The following is a 16,714-nucleotide window of genomic DNA, read 5'->3' on the forward strand; positions in this document are numbered from 1 at the left end:
CTACACAGACTTCCTAAAGTGTATGTTTATTTTGCGACGTGTCGCGGGACATTGTGTCTTCAAAGTTTTTCTCTTAACAAGTGTGTCTGTCAGTGATTTGCCTCTTTTACAAGATATAATAGGAGGCTTTTTGAAAATGGTCCCAGCAATGGCTGATTTTGAATAAAACACCGTTCCTGCATCGTTATTTAATTTGTGTGTCGAATGTTGGCTATATTAAAAGCGTCGAGGAGTGAAATTCGGGACCTCCAAACACAAATCAATTTAGAGGCATACAGGAAGATTTATACCCGGGACGTCAAGATTGCACTCAGTCTAGCACGTTAACTACTAGGCCACACTCGCTTCCATAATTTAGAACTTCTGGTTACCCTTAAATGTCGAACTGGCATTTTTTTCGATGTGTAAAGTACTGTGCGTGAGTAAAAGTTCCAATCAAAAATGAATAAAACTCGCAATTCCACATCCATATTGTGACTTTATTGCATGCAAAGTTGTTACATTCATTTGCTTTAAGCAAGTGATAACTATCAGCGATGCTCCTACGTTTAACAGTGGTTTAATAATGGTGCACAAAACTAAACAAAAAGCCCCAGTTGATTCATATATGGCCACCTATCCACTGGAAAACGCACTATGCAATGGATAGCGATTTATACGGTAGAAAGCGCTATCCACCTTTTTAACAGCCGGATCTAGTGTGCAAACTTGCGATGCTTACTTTGCTAGACTACAGAAATACGAACAACATGGGCAAAGCTATTCCCAACAGCATAACCTTGCTTTGGAACCTGACAGCAACGCTCTCGACGCAGTCTTTCTTGTCTTCTTCATCCAAACGGGCAAATATTCGGCACGGCCCACCACTTCCGTCAGTGATAAACATCGGTGCCGCATACAATGTAAACCCTTTTGCAGGCAGCTTGTCCATGTGGGCGACATTTTCCAGGGCAGGGATGTTTTCTTTGAAGAGAATTTGATGAGTTTCAAACAACGTCGATTGGCCGTAGTCGATGGATGCTGTGTCTATCCCCAATAGCTTAACCGTACGATTGTTGACCAACCAACGAGAAGCGTTAGGGTGTATCCCTGTGAACAGAAACGACTCTCTTTCAGAGATGAGTAGTAGAACCTCGTTTATCTTTTAAAGCGGTTTTCAATTGAGTGTTGAAAGTAATCCGGTAATTACTCTGGGTCTAGTCTTACGACACGCATTTAAAAACCGCTCTATAATATAAATGTCCTGAACCATGCTTATAACATGGCCAACTGGTTTGCTTCGAACTTTTCTCGGAGACCCAGTGGCGTTAGGTGGACTCGACGAAAATGTAAACCAAGCTTCCGATTTCCCTCTTGGCTTACTTCGCATCCCATCGATTAACTCCCTTTGGTCTCCTAGGATGGCCTCCTAGCAGCTGGGATTCTTAAAATCAAGTTAAGTTTGTACTTTCGGGTTGTTGAGGCCTAATCAGCCTCATCAACCCGAGTTGAAATAAAGTTCTCTATCTCATCTCTTTTGAATAGTTTCAGGTTTGTTTACATTAACCCTGAAATGACCAGTGATAAGTAGTCAATAAAGATGATCCTCTACAAGGGTAACTGATCCTGACAAGTATTTTCTGGTTTTAAGATCTTTTGTTCTCAGTAATAGTTTCTGAGTACCGTCATTTTTCCCCGGCCCAATTCCCCATCGGGATAAAAGTATACCGTCACTTTCTTAACAAAAATGAGTTTTTAAGTTGCACAACCCGTTCTGTTTTATAATGAGCAATCAATTGCATTGATTATTTTAAGCGCATACCTGGGAAATGCAGCAATGAAGTATTTTTCGTATCAGTACCAAGATACGTCTTTCGGTCAGGCCAGTGTTTCCCCCAGCCAGTAAATATCAGCAGTATCACATCATCCGGGATCTTCCCGTGTTTCTCTTCCCATGCTTGGAAATCACTCATTGTCATCTGGTAGTCAGGATTCTTTGAACAAAAAAAATGACAATACACATTCAGGTTCAGGGCCGTCTCTGGATCTAAGGCTAAATTAGACCTGGTACAAGTCTGAATCCTAGCACTACTCCACACAGAGTTTGAAGCAGATAAACCCAAAAAATTATACGTAACCCCCGATACGAAACTATGCAAGACGTTTGTGAAAGGTAAGTAGAAAGCAGTCGATGACACAAATTTAGGCTGAGCTGATATACTGTGTGGATAACTGTTATTAAAATCTGTATGCAGCGACAGCGTACAAAATTTATCTTTTCAGTATTTGTCTAATGTTTTAACTAAAAAGTTGAGGAATTTCAGGAATATCAGACTTTTGGCGGGAACTGCGCGCTGTGCGCCGTTGATGGCTGTGCAGGTGAAAAGAGTTCTGAGGACGGGAATGAGTAAAGTTTCCTAAGCGAATATTCGCCTCAGTTTGCCAAAAAACAGCTGCAATAATCCCAGTGCTAACAAACAAGAAGTTTGAAGGCTACTTCTAAAGCTGAAATTGTTTTTTTTCTTCTTTTTAATGTTCCTTTTTCTGCTTTTGTTCTGATTCAGTTTGGTTTAATTACACATGGCCTGTTTTTTACTACTAAAGAAAATACATTTTACCTTGGCAGCTTTAGAGGATATATCTAACTTGATTGCAGGTCCAATGAGGCGATCAAGAGGAATTTGATCAGTTGTCCATTTCCCCGCAGCAAAATGCCTCGGCGCGTCAAGATGAGTGCCTCCGTGTTCAGAGGCGCTGATTTGATAAGAAGAGTAGTAATATCCGGCATCGGTAAAGTTTTCAAACTCTAAAATGTGTTTGAAATTCTCTGCTGTGGGCCAGTAGATGGTCTTATTGTTAAATGGGTAAGAGAGCTCAATCCATGGCGACTCTTTCGACTCTCCTAGCAACGGAAACCAAACGAGGGCACAGAACGCTAGTCGCACCATAATGGTGTTCATGTTTCCTGCTGAATAAATAAAAAAATGTGGACGATTGATCAAAAGCAGTTTCTATACTACTATTTTGGGTTTTGGGTCTTCCGAAGGTTTGTTTTTTATTTGTGTTTTTACATTATTTGTGGCTTTATAGAAAAGTGTTCATTTATGCCAGTTTACGTAGAATTTTAGTTATTGAGTGTACTACTTTAAGTTTAACAACAACTGTAAAATTTCTCGCGCGTTCAAAGGGTGTTTTCGTGACCCGTGATCGGCCTTTTTTATTTCCCGTGAAATGTGAAATGGCAATTTTTTTCTCGTGTATCGTGATTTCCATACCAGCCGAGAACCGTGATTTTTCAAAACGCTCCCTTTGATTTTCCGTGAAGCGTGAAATGGCAATATTTTATTTTTCGTAAATTGTGACAGGTCCGTTTTATTTTTCGTGAAACGTAGTCTAGTATGCCCTCCCTTACCACCATTCCCCCCCCCCCCCCCCTTACCACTCTTTTCATTAGCCCCGGCCGGAGCAATGGTCAAACTGGTCTTTACGAGAGGGTCTCAATGGGGTGGTGGCTTTTACGGTTAACGGTTAAAATTTTGGGTTTTTTACGGCTAACGGTTAATTTATTTCCATAACGGTTAACAGAAGTTAAAAGTTAATTTTCATTGTTTTAACAAGTTAAAAATTAATTTCCATTAATGAAAAACATATTTTAGGTCTCAGGGCCATTCTGGGACGATGAAGTGAACTAGTTTGGCTTATTAATAATTACTGACCGATTTTTTACGGTTAACATATTTTACGGCTAACAGTTAAATTTTTCCATTTTTTACGCCTAACGGCTAACTTTTTGGCCGTTTTACGGCTAACGGTTAACCCCATTGAGACCCTCTTACGAGGGCATAAAATGGAGTGACGTTACATCACGCCACAGAAACAGAGGCGATTGAAGAAATGCTCAGAGCAATACGACAACGCATGTTTTGACGATTAATTTGTTTATATTTTTTGCCGAACCAATGGCTGCGGTCACATCTAGACTGCTAACTATAGTTAAGACGAAGTTAACTATAGTTAGCTATTTCGCTAATGTGACCGCCTCTTCGTTCACCCTAACTATGGTTAGAAAATTTACGCCTCGCTGATCCAAAACAATACAGAATAACTATAGTTATACCCAAGCAAGGTTCATGGGTTAGTCTTAAGTTTACAAACGAAAACCCAATCAGAATGCGACAATTCTTTTTGCACGTGCGAGATGAACATAAATATGCAAAACAAAGCGTGAAGGGAAGGAGAAAAATGAAAAACAACATGCCAAAACATTACATATCACCAATGTTAGCAAAAGTAAAGCTGGAATTCTTCGACGTTTAGCATCCTTACTTCATTTTATTTTCTTCAACGCCGTGATGCCGTGCAAAAATAGAAAAAATAGAGGAACAATTAGACACAGATCAACAACAAGGGCTGTTATGAACTAATTTAAATTCGAAATTATTCAAAAGCTAATCAGAACTAACTATAGTTAACTGCATTGGTGTGACCGCAAAGACGACCGAAAGCACTAACTAAAGTTAGGTATGACGTCACGTAACTTGAGACTAACTGTAGTTTAACTTTAGTTACGTCGTAGATGTGACCGCAGCCAATATCGTTTTGTGCAAACAATGGCGGTATTTTCAACAACGCAAAGATAGATATTATCTTGAAAAAGGTTTATGCAAAACATAACAGAACCAGTTTTTTTTTTCATTTTTGTATAATAAGACATCACGTAAGCAGTTTTTTTTTTCGTCCGTTGACATTGAACGGGGGAAGGGCATTCGTATTTGACACTGTTTCGACAATCTTGCGAGAGTTCTTTTGCTTTCTTTGGTAGCACCCAAACATTGCGTGATCTCCATGTGCTGCTGACCATAAAATGCATAGACGGTAATTAATTCTGTAGTAAATGCTGAATATTTGTTTCAAGCTGTTTTTCTATCACTATCATTAACAGGTTAGAGGATCTAGATTACAAAATATTTCCAGTTAAGAGAAACAAAATGTGAGCGAAATTGATCTTGAGCAGTAGAGTCGCCGAAAGAACGCTTGTCCCAGATGTTTTCTTTCTTTTACTGACGCGAGAAAGCCATCGCGATTGTCAAAGCGTCGCTTCGCGAGTCGTGTTCGCTTATTTGTAGCTCAAAATTTGACTAAGAAATAAAAAGAAAAACTTCTGGAACTAGTGTTCGAAAAAAGTCGATTTTGGTCCAATCCCGGGGGTCCAATGTCCACAAAACAAAGGGATTGATCATATCACATTTGGCCGATTTGGGGTTGTTATGTTAATCACGTGAAGTTAGAAGGCTGGTAATTCCGTTTGAGGGGAAATATCACCTAGGTTACATGCTTGTAGTCTAAAAAAGAATATACCTTTTTAGTGGACGTTTCTCAGAGCAAAGGGCTCTTTACGGCAGATGATGAACTGTAATTGCGTGACACAGCATTTTATGGGCGGCCTGAAGTCTGTATTTATTTTAAACAGACCAATCAAACATCATTTTGTATAGATGTAAATCGATGTGTGAAAACAAAGCTAATTCAACACCTGCTTATACATATTTGCATCTTATTGGTAAAATACAGGCAACCGATCGCCCTTCGGATAAAATCATCACTTTCTAATAGTATATATACCGTATCTATCTTTAACTAGCCTGATTAATTTTAAATTAAAAAGACCTTTTCTTGATTTCTACAAAACATACTGTACAACTGTGCATTAGTTCAAGTGGTTACGTCGGGGCTTATGCATACGCGTGCCACTGACCGTTCAAGCATGAATTTGTCCATTTCTCAGAGGCAGTGAAAGTCTAAGAGCTTTGTAGCGCTTAAAACTATTTATCCAAAAAGTATCGGATACACTTGCATGAATAACCCGTACAGGAAAACGGAAAAAAAGAACGTTTCCTTACCTTCTTAATCAGAAATGTCAACTGAACGGCTGACGGTGACTCAAAGGCAGTGTTATTCAAGCGTTACTCTGCATTTATCGTATTTCCACTGACCTCAAGTAACGCAGACCAACAAATTGTCCATTCCTACCTTTCTAAATGAACTCGGGAAAGCCGGATTAAAGTATATCAAACGCCTTTGAATGAATCCAGGCTAGGTCGACTAATTAGACGAAGTTATTTTTCTAAGCGATGCAGACAAGTTGTTTTTTGAACCCGAGAAGTTTATTTGCCTCCGGTTCTGCTTTGAATGTGCATAAAGTAGCTCGTCTAATACCTACTATATTTTTTTCAAAAACATTTTAGAACTGCGTATGATTGTCAGCAAACTCCCCGAGTAACGATCCTAGCCGCCGACCGCGATCAGAAAGAAGCACCTGACATACTCAAACGACACAAGACTGGTAACGCCGTATCTCAAAGGAAATGTGTTACATACATAAGTCTCAGGGGCGTAGCCAACCCGTAGGGGCTGCTTTTCGAAGGAGGTTGGGGCTGAGGTGATCTACCGAGGTTGTTTCTTTCACTGGATCAAAACTCTGAAAAATGCATTCTCCTTTATTTTCTGCTGATGTTATGTGTATTTCACAGCACCTAAGTTATAACATTTCATAAAAATGGAATTGTGTCCGTTTTTACTCACTGTCCAAAATAAACGCACTCTACTTATACGCGCATACAATTGTGCGCTTGTCTGTCACCTGGATGATCTAGAAGGCTCCCGAGTTTGCACTTGCTAGATGAGCCTTGATCTCATCGCGAAAGGGTAGTTGAGAATTATATAATGCTAAGGTAGATTACAGATTGTTTCCATTTTATCTTGAAAGCGTTTCAGCCTGAAGTATCGTTATCGTACATTAAAAAATACACAAAAATTCTAAAAAAAATACGAAAATTTGTAAGCCCGGTCCTACGGGCCTCTAGTCTGGCTACGCCCCTGATCTTTGTACCAGCTCCTTTCTGTGATATTTCCTGAAAACCCAAAATGAGTCCAAAATCCGTAATTTACAATACTAAGCGAGACGACAAGCATTCCCTTCCCCTTCATATGGGAGACCCCGGGGGGTAGGCTTAGCCACAATCCTTCGTGTCGCTGGCTAGTCTAATTAAAAGCGGTCACCCTAGCCTTGGAAGGAATGGGCAAGTAGCCGCTATATAGAGGTATACTACGATTTTATAAGGGTCAGCTGAGTAGGCGAGCACGCGTGCCTGCGACAAAATAGCCTCGCGCGAAGTGTTTTTTCCGCGCACTCGCAATCTGGCCCTGTGAAAAAACGAGGGACTACTCGGGTCTTTTAAATAATAGGGGTTGGTCACTTGATTGACGTTTGTCAGTTATTAGCATTGGGTGTTATGAAAACGTCTTTTCATTTAAGTATAAGTACAGACAATAACACATTGGGCCCTAGAACGAACTACAAACTATATTATTTTGAGTAAACAGTAAACAGAAACGAACTCAGTCTATTTTAATAGGGTTAACAAGTGCTTTTTCAATGGAAAGTGACATCGGTGCTTTATTATGATTGCAATCAACGTACAGTATAACAACAATACGGTAACGGTTTGATGTATTTTGCCTGCCTAAGGGATGAAAAATACGATCGGCCTAGTTACCATATGAACTGCCATTAAAAAAACAACAACAAAGTTTTGCAAAAACTGACTCTTTCCAAGTTGTTGCCCGAAGGGAAAAAAGTTGCTCGAAAAATGAAAGTTGCCAAAACGCTTGTGAACAGCCCTTAACATACCATAAGAACATCACGCACAGTCCAAAAGGGCAAACACCCTGCACGGTCCCCCACTTCCTCCGCGGATGAACATTGGTGCTGCATACACTGTAAAACCTTTTACGGGTAGCTGGTCCATGTTGGCGACATTTTCTAGGCCAGGGATGTTTTCTTTGTAGAGGATTTGATGGGATTCAAACATTTTTGATTGCCCATAATCAACTGATGTAGTGTCTATTCCCACTAGCTTAATCTTTCGATTTTTGACCAACCAGCGAGAGGCATCTGGGTGTATACCTGCAGACAAAAACATTATTGTTAGCTGTTTAAGAGCCATTACACACAAAAATCGACATCTCGACAAGTTAAGCTACTTCTCATGAATGCAACCAAGAGTTACAACAAATCTATACCTATAACTATTTTGCGCGGTATGATTGGTCACTTCGTCTTCATTATATATAGCTCCATAATGCACGCGGCTTACGTCACGCGCATGCTTTACCGAGTTATAATGTACGCGGCTTACGGCACGCGTTTGAGCGGGCGTAATTTTTTAACATTTTACAAAAGAAATAAAAAACTTTCTCCTCGTGCATTGTTGAGTTAAATAAGCACTTGGGAATTTTTAAGAACACTTGGGAAGTTCGTTAAGCACTCGGCTGCGCCTAGTGCTTCTCTATGCACTTCTCTCGTGTTCATAAAACTCTCCGCGTGCTTATATAACTCAATTATGCACTCGGGTGCGTTTTTTTCAGCAGCCACAATAACAATAACAACAACAACGCATTTTTTTTAATCTCACACCTGGAAAATGCAACAAGCTAAGGTCATCTGTGTCAGTTCCGAGGTACTTTTTCTTGTCTGGCCAATGTCTTCCCCAATTAGTAAATACCAACAATATCACATCATCAGGGATCCTTCCGTGCTTTTTTTCCCAGGCCTCCAAATCACTTGTCATCAGCTGGGCATCAGGATTCTTGAAGAGAATCGAAAGAGTTTATGACAGTTACGTCAGAGGTAAAATGTACCACGTGACTGACCGGCAAACTAAGGAAGTCATAAATAAATCCAGGTGATGGAGCAGATCTTATCTCACAACGCTCAACACCATTGCAGCTAACTTAAAGAAGGGAAGGAAGAAAGACGTGCAGCGTATCTTTAATATGCAATGTGAAGGAAAATATTTCTGGTCTATAAAGTCTCCTAAGTCAAAAAAATATAATCTTGGAAAGTCATCACCTAACTAAATTGATTAACTTCCAAATAAAATTCATTTTACCTGGGCAGCTTTTGAAGATATATCTATCTTGATTGCAGGTCCAATGAGCTGATCAAGAGGAATTTCATGTGTTGTCCATTTGCCCTCAGCAAAATGACTCGGAGAGTCGAGATGAGTGCCTCCGTGTTCGGCGCCGCTAATGTCATTCACTGAGTAGTAATAGCCATCATCAGTATAACCGTCAAACACTTTGGTATGCTTGAACTTGAGTGAGGTGGGCCAGTAAATGGTCTCATTGTCAAATGGATAAGAGAGCTCGATCCACTCTTGTTTTAGTGGTCCTCCCAGGACTGGAAACCAAAACAGTGCGCTTAACGCTAGCTTTATAACAAGTGTTGTCATTATTCCTGTCGAGACAGCAGAAAACAAGTTAGTCGACGCCACAGGTCTTATAAATGGTCGCAATGATGGTTTACAAATTATAACGCAAGTTGGGAACTATTGGAAAATCTGCTAGCTCGACTTAATAATCAAGTAGCCTGCGAGCAGGCTTCCAAATGGGGGAGGCTATTCTGCGAGCCTGCGAGCCCGAGCCTTTTTTTGCGAGCCGCGAGTCTCTTTTTGCGAGCCCCGAACGTTTACCGCCAAAAAATCCCAATATCCTATTATAGCCTTTATAAATGATCCTTCAACATGTTCAACCAGGTTCAAATGCGAGCCGAAATATTTCTGCCGTTCAGTATTTCTTTCCTGTCGGCGAAGAGATAGGGGCGAAGCGTCCGTGTGTAAACAATAGTCGCGCTAATGTAACAAATTGTCTCTCCAAACTCTTTGTACATTTCCTGTTGTTTTAAGGAACATACACCTTGAAGGACAACTTTAAGACAGCAGAGACGGCGTAGATAAAAAGTAAATAAGAATCGTGGAGGGCTAAGGTTTAATTTATGGCCTCGCTTTTGTCATGTTTATTTGACCTTTCGTCGCGCTTTTTGTTAAAACGTCGCTCCCACAAATAGAGCTGGACCATTTCACGATTTAAGTCACCTATGCAATAGAAACAGAACCAGTAATATTGTCATAACGCTTTCAAAAGACTTGAATAATACACCGGCTGGCCTTGACAAACTGAACGAAGAATCGGTTCGTGACTGAATAACTGTAAATCTCAGCAAATCCCTTCGCAACTTAGGATGTCACGCGAATGAATTCTAACTTAATCAAGAAATCGAATAATATCAGAAAATGTAAAGCTATAACCTTTAATAAAGCTAAAACCAGCAATTTCAACCTACTCCTTCAAGAAAGTTAAAAACAACATGAAATAAAATGAAGGTCATTGACAAGTTGTTTTATACACACGCATTCGGCAGACTAGTTCGACGTACTCCAAGAAATATTTAATTAACTTTCTGAATCAAAAGCTGACTTTCTAGGGGTGCGGGCAGGCCTATGGCTTTAATCACCTCATTTCCTTTAGACATGTTTCTCGCTTTTGAAGTGAAAAAAAGAAGCCGCGACCCAGCTTGGTACCGATGATGCGACACTATTTACAAGGACTTCATCGTAGCATGTCACGCGATTCGGTTTCGCGGTAAATTGAAAGGACCTGCAAGGTGTACTCGTATTTCAATCGTCGTATAATTTCAACGTAATACTTTGCTTGTTTATGGGGGAATTTGCGTTTAAATTCTGGTAAAAATGAAAAAATATGACAGAAAAAAAGTGGCTCGCAAAAAGAGGCTCGCGGCTCGTGGCTCGTGGCTCCGGCTCGCAGGCTCGCACATTAGTTACTCTCCTTTGGGGCAGGGCAAAAAAGATCGACCGGAGAGCTAATTCACAGGCCAATGATCAAGTGATTGGTTTTCAAAGAAACTGTTTTGCTGCGTCAGCGTGCAGATCAGTGAAAGTTTTAGTTGATTCGACACTTGTAACGTCCGAATTTGACTCTCACTGAATTAAATGTTAATCTTATAAGTCATTAGAAGTTGAGAATAGGGAAGATATTTGTTTAATACAAACATTTTCTTTGTTATTTAAATGTACAACAAGTTAAACAAAATAACTCTTTGTTTCACTAGCCTATAGTTCTATGGTTGGCACATTAATAACAATAGATGACGTCAACGATATCTTTGCTGTAATCAATCGATACTGTGCTGAATTTTCAAGTTACAAGTTGTTAGAAATGTATTTTCCGCTGGTATTCAGAGTAATTAGTTATGCTAAATTCTTTTGCACTTGGTGTCGCACGTTTACGTGCGATACAAAACCTGTGATTGGTTAGTTCCTGATATTTATATTTTCTTCGACCGTTGAATATTCACTCACGCTTACGATCCACGCAGTTTAATACTTCGCTATATAACCCACCCTCCCACCCAGCTTACTGCAGTCTTTGTTATTTTTGGTTTATAGACCGAATGGATGCTCGTTACGAAGGCTTCAAACGCCTCATATGTGTGAGATACAGCCACTGGGCCAAAGGTCGCTAATCTGCCTTCTGACCAGGATGCTACAGTTATCAGTCCAAAAGTAATCCTCCTTCCCAGGACCTTCCTACAATAAGTCAACAGGAATTCAGTAAAACCAGTCAGTTATTTAAAAGTGTTGAAGAGGACTAGCGCAGGTATAAGGAATTGTAGAAAAACTTTATTTAGTGGAAACTAAGTGCATGTTTCTAAAACGGGAATCTCAAATCTATCGGCGGTCCTTATTTTATCTTGTGTATAATTGAAACCATTCGCCAGTTTACCTGAGCTCGTAACCTGAGACGCTATGCTGATTTCGAGGACCAAGCTAAGTGCATTGTTCTTAAATTCAACCGTGAGCTTGTTCTTTCTAGTCGTGTTTGTGAAGGGTCCCATCAAGCCTTGGTAGTTAACCCTAACCTTTATCAGTGTCAATACTACTATGTGGTAATAAGTGGTTAATTTTTTACTTACGCACGCCACACAAGTAAGTGTCTTGTTAAGCAATGGTAAAATACGAAGACTGGAAGCTTGCTCTTGCTTATTTTTTCAAGGATTCTTACGTGTTTTCCTTCCATCTTAAACGGGTATCATAATGTTGAAATTTTACAGGAACATCAACTTTCCTGGGATTTTCCTAGCGAGCACCTGATTCCGGGGTTTAGTATTTTATGTCTTTACCGTCCTTCCGTTTGGATTGTCAACCGTCTTTTTTGTATTCACAAAGCTCTTAAAAGCCTTCGAGATACATTGGAGATTACAGGTTATTTTTATAGCCATTTTTATAGATGACAGTTAGGCCACAGTTCAAGAAGGACAGGGCTGTTGCATTACGACGTACGCTGTAAGAAAGGATTTGACCAGTGCAGGATTTATAAATCGGTATGGGAATCCACCCATAATTTAAACTTGTTAGGTATCACTCGGAATTCGGTTTTGGGCACTTGGAAATCGTAGACAGTAAGATTACTAAGATTTTGACATCATTGATCAATTATCGACTCGGAGTTTTTGGTCTCTGCGAGAAGTTTGGCTTCCTTCATGGGGCAAATTATTTTCACTTGACTTTTGGTTGGTAACATTGCTAGAATGATGATGATGATTTTGATGATGATTTTGATGATTATGATGATGATTATTATTATTATTATTATTATTATTATTATTATTATTATTATTATTATTATTATTATTATTATTATTATTATTATTATTATTATTATGACTAGACATTGCGTCATGTTCGCCTTGTGCAATGACCATTGGGATTTAGAATTTCGCCAAGATTATTACTGCAAGAAGGAATTGTATTTTTGGAAAAGTAATCTCATGAATATTAACAGCAGACACTGTTTTGTGAGTAATTGTGCTAGTTATTCTGTCGCGAGCGTTACCGGTTGCGGTTCTGTTATTGGTTTTATAGCGGTTACGTGTGCCAGATAATGTGAGCAGAGTTTAAAGGCTTGCTATGTAGAGGGAACTATATGCAATGGAATTTTCCTTACGATAATTTGCTCCAGTGCTTTTAAGGAAACACGTCAAACGATTTATGATAATTAAGCCGCTGCCTCAACCGGTGAATTGGGCTGTATGGAATTAGAATTTCGCAGAATGGCGAGAAGTGTCTTCGATATTTGTATTCAGTCACGGATCTACTTAGAAGTACAATGGGCTCTAATCAACAGGCCGTTTATACAAGGCGCTTATTGGACACTTATGATTGGTAGACTATCGATGATTTATTTTCTGTCTCTAGATGCACGTTAGGGACCGCATTCTGTAGACTGTTTCGCTAGTTATTAGAAACATAAGCTGCCCAGATTCTTTTCTTGGTTTTGGAATCCCAATACGCCGGGAGTTGACTTATTAATTCAACCTCACAGGGGAGAAACTTGTTAGGTTTTGGGTGGTCCCGACCGTTTCTATCATCCCGACGGTTCCACTTTACATGAAGTGTCTAAAGGCTGTTGGTTCTACCCTTTTTGGCCTTCGGCTCATTATTGGTCTCTTGTTACGAATAAGTATTCGCTAAAAGCATGTATGTTGGAAAACAGTCTTTCACCCGTGGTAGGAATCTAAATTCCCTTTTGCATCCCAGCACTTTTAAAGGGGTATGTGCACGACATTGCCCTTAGAATAGACTTTCTTGACTAAGCTTTACCTACGGAAGCAGGCACTTGCCACAACCGACGGTGACAGCATCCATACATTGTTTATATTTTGATTAGCATCCGTGTTTTGCTTCAATTGACTAAGTAGCTTTTTCGTGTAAATGGTGACTGCACCTGTTTATGATATCGTTTGGGCGTTGGTCTTACTGGAGAGTGACTGCACCCTTTTGAATGTACAGGATTATCAGAGTTATGATCTCGTAGGCACAGGCCTTATTGTAAGGTGGCATTACTCGCCTTGCTTAAGCTTTAGGTGACTGCACCTGTTATTGTTATTGTTTGGGCGCTGGCCTTACTAGAGGGTGACTGCACCCGTTCGAATGTATGAGGTAATCAGTTCTTATCTTGCAAGCACAGGCTTTATAGTAAGGTAGCATTACTCGTCTTGCTTTAGGTGACTGCACCTGTTATTGTTTTTGTTTGGGCGCTGGCCTTACTAGATTGAATGTATGAGGTTATCAGTTCTGATCTTGTAGGCACTGGCTTTATCGAAAGGTGGCATTATTAGCGTTGTCATAGGTGACTGCACCTTCTTATTATGGGCGTTTAAATATTGAAATACGTGATCTTCTATTTATGTACTGCACCAACCTTAAATTCCACCCCCCCCCCCCCCCTTTACTTTATAGTGTTTTGCTATTTTGTTTTTTCAGGTATTTAATTCAAGTAGAGCATTGGAGCCAGTCCTCTTTTGACCTTCTTCAAACTTTGATCAGATCATAAGGGTGATGGCACAGTCTCGATCCAACTCTAGTTATGGAAGTGAAGCCTTTTTCTCAGATCATTAGACCATTTATTGATTCCTGCAACAAGGAAGGTTCTAATTTAAAGGACCTTAGGGAACTGCTTTATGTTCAGTTGCCTTCGCCGGATTTCTCTGTTGTATTTAGTTACGTAATATTGTTCCCAGCCATAATGAATTTTTTAGTGAGTACATAACGATGTTTGTGCCTCGTAGTAAGACCGAACTTTACAGGGAGGGTTGACTATGTCTATATCATTTAATCGGGATCTCGATACTGCCCCATTAGTGTTCTAAGAAGGTATATGAATTTAGTTGGTATTGATGCTAATAATAATCTCCCTTTGTTTAGACCACTTGTTTTTCACAGGAGCAACGCAGTTATACGCTAAGAGATGGAAGAAATCTCCTATATTTCATGCAGGGAAATTCTTAGGTTTCAACCCGGACGACTACGGTATCCATAGTTTGAAGCTCCGTGGGGATAACACCCGTTCTTTGTAACAGCAAATCGGTTCTGAAATGCACTTGAAAGTACATGGCAAATGGAAGACGGACACTGCCAAAGATATGTACGTCGAAGAAAGCCTCGATAACAGGCAACAAGAAACAAAGTATTAAGGACTTTAATTATGTTATTTTATCTAAGTTCTGATATTTCTACCAGTAATTTATACTGAAATGTAACCACTCATGATTTTTCTTATTGTAAAAAAAAAAAAAAAAAAAAAAAAAAATTCTTTCTGCAACTTGTAAAACGTTTTAATAATGTATTAAACTGTCTGGATCCGCTTGCGAATCCTGCCATATTTCTTGTTTGCCTGATTGTTTACGGGAATTTAAGGGTAAAATTATTTACGTTCGGTTGAGCGAAGCGAATTAGAACGTAAGTTCATTTCTTATCTGGCCTCTCTTCTCGCACCTCGCGCTTCTTGCTCGAACTCCCCTTCTCCTTCCCCTTTGAACGCCGGCCGGCCACGCAGGCTATCAGTACTGATAAGTTAAAATCTCCAACAGTTATTTAAAGTCCTAAGTTAAAAATGCAAATTCTTATTTTTTTATCGATGACGGTATCGTATGTCGCGTTGCGAATGTCACGCTATAATATAACGCAACTTTTGTCGAGCAACAAAAGTAGCTCCTGAAAAGTAGCTAAATTTTAACTCAGCTTTAGCAAAGAAGCTCCGTCAAGCTAGCTTATGTACTGCTGCCCCCCTCCCCTACACACAGGCTACGTCGAGCTCCTTGTTTGAAGAAGGTCAAGGAGAAACAAAGTTGTAATAACTCCGAATAGTCTGTAGTTTTTAAAATCAAAATCGTCTTTTAGAACAGCTATAGCGGATGGAAAGTAGAGAATTATCTCTAGGGAAATTTAGAAAGCTGTAAGATAACCAAGGAGTTTTCTTTTAAACGTTTACTGACGTTTGCCCTAGAAAGGAAATCGGGGACCACACCGTGACACGATGACACGAGGCTAAGAAAACTCCTTGACCTCGGGGGTATTCGAAACCAAGACCTCCGGATTACATCTGTTTACCTTTGCTCTACCGACTGAACTACTAGGCCAGATGTGACTTATTAAGGTGTCTAAGGTGGCAATTTGTGGCAAGGTAAAGCAGCCGCTTCGCCGTCCTGGTTCGCACTGCGCAATATTGTAGGTATGAGGTTCGAACAAATACACGTATTGTTTGAAGATTTTCTCAGCTATTCAAAACGTTTTTTAATTTACAGCCGAATGTTTTATTCCTCAGCATTTGGCCTGAGGCAAATTTGTTCCGGACTGCAATTCTAGTTCTAGATAGACCAACCATTTTACCAACAGAGCACCAGCACATCCGTGAGAACAAGTCCAGTCTCTAACTTACCGAACCGGCCGAGACCAGACTGAGACCTATCCGAGGGCGACAGCCGCACAGATAGAGTCACCGCTTCGAGTCGAGGCGCCCAAAAGTGCGTTCAGTTGAGGGTCGCAAGGACTTTAAGCAAATGAAAGCGGACGGCGACAGGGACGCAGAAGCTGAGGTGAGGGGGTTGGGGAGTGTGGGCAAGAGGCGGGGATTTGTGGTTATTGCTCATCGGAAAGATTTTTTTTCTGACACTTCAAACTGCGATTTAGGGTGCTTCTGCTCTCTTAGTTCTTCATGTGGTGCATAGAAGTTGTTTGTGTGATTGATGTTTGCCAGAAATTAGCACTGGGTGTGATGGAAACAGGCATAACCGAGCGCGGATTCTGATAGAGAGTCGCGAGTGGGAGGATTGGGAGCGAGTGCGTAGCATGAGTGGGAGGATTGGGAGCAAGCGCGAACGGTGGGTGATCCAATCTCGAGCCCAGAGTGACCCCCGGCTCCGCGATCCGTCAGCGGTTGGTCAGCGGTAGGGTCGCCGGGACTCACTCTGGGAAACTGAATTTTAATTCAGTTGCCTACTGGTCCTAACAGAACAATAGAAATCAACACGGAAGTC

General features: G+C 40.3%; 2 protein-coding genes across 5 annotated transcripts; both read right to left on the bottom strand.

The window, feature by feature from the left end:
• Positions 1-458: 458 nt before the first annotated feature.
• LOC144632556 (isatin hydrolase-like) lies at positions 459-5,960 on the bottom strand. 4 transcript variants are annotated; one of them, XM_078491225.1, is made up of 4 exons: positions 5,880-5,960; positions 2,598-2,947; positions 1,802-1,973; positions 459-1,089 (listed from the first exon to the last, which is right to left on the bottom strand). In XM_078491225.1, exons 2-4 carry the CDS (start codon positions 2,937-2,939, stop codon positions 731-733), a joined length of 873 nt encoding a protein of 290 aa, XP_078347351.1. In that variant the 5' UTR covers positions 2,940-2,947; positions 5,880-5,960; the 3' UTR covers positions 459-730. The 4 variants fall into 4 exon arrangements, with proteins under 4 accessions (XP_078347351.1, XP_078347352.1, XP_078347353.1 ...); XM_078491226.1 differs by having other exon boundaries at positions 2,598-2,944; positions 5,880-5,945; XM_078491227.1 differs by lacking the exon at positions 5,880-5,960 and adding an exon at positions 5,338-5,432.
• Positions 5,961-7,399: 1,439 nt separating this feature from the next.
• Positions 7,400-10,765, bottom strand: LOC144632011 (isatin hydrolase-like). The gene is made up of 3 exons (XM_078490594.1): positions 8,931-10,765; positions 8,456-8,627; positions 7,400-7,945 (listed from the first exon to the last, which is right to left on the bottom strand). Exons 1-3 carry the CDS (start codon positions 9,270-9,272, stop codon positions 7,680-7,682), a joined length of 780 nt encoding a protein of 259 aa, XP_078346720.1. The 5' UTR covers positions 9,273-10,765; the 3' UTR covers positions 7,400-7,679.
• Positions 10,766-16,714: the final 5,949 nt, after the last annotated feature.

Source organism: Oculina patagonica, chromosome 12 (genome assembly GCF_052425735.1).
Source record: "Oculina patagonica isolate OP01 chromosome 12, crgOcupat, whole genome shotgun sequence".
Lineage (NCBI taxonomy): Eukaryota > Metazoa > Cnidaria > Anthozoa > Scleractinia > Oculinidae > Oculina > Oculina patagonica.

Bases quoted from the DNA above. Each gene is read 5' to 3' on its own strand.
- LOC144632556 (XM_078491225.1), bottom strand. From the start codon at position 2,939: ATGAACACCATTATGGTGCGACTAGCGTTCTGTGCCCTCGTTTGGTTT. The intron at 1,974-2,597 runs GTAAAATGTATT...TTTTGTTCAAAG, and splicing joins TATCCTCTAAAGCTGCCAAG to AATCCTGACTACCAGATGAC. The intron at 1,090-1,801 runs GTATGCGCTTAA...TTCTGTTCACAG, and splicing joins TTCATTGCTGCATTTCCCAG to GGATACACCCTAACGCTTCT.
- LOC144632011 (XM_078490594.1), bottom strand. From the start codon at position 9,272: ATGACAACACTTGTTATAAAGCTAGCGTTAAGCGCACTGTTTTGGTTT. The intron at 8,628-8,930 runs GTAAAATGAATT...ATTCTCTTCAAG, and splicing joins TATCTTCAAAAGCTGCCCAG to AATCCTGATGCCCAGCTGAT. The intron at 7,946-8,455 runs GTGTGAGATTAA...TTTTGTCTGCAG, and splicing joins TAGCTTGTTGCATTTTCCAG to GTATACACCCAGATGCCTCT.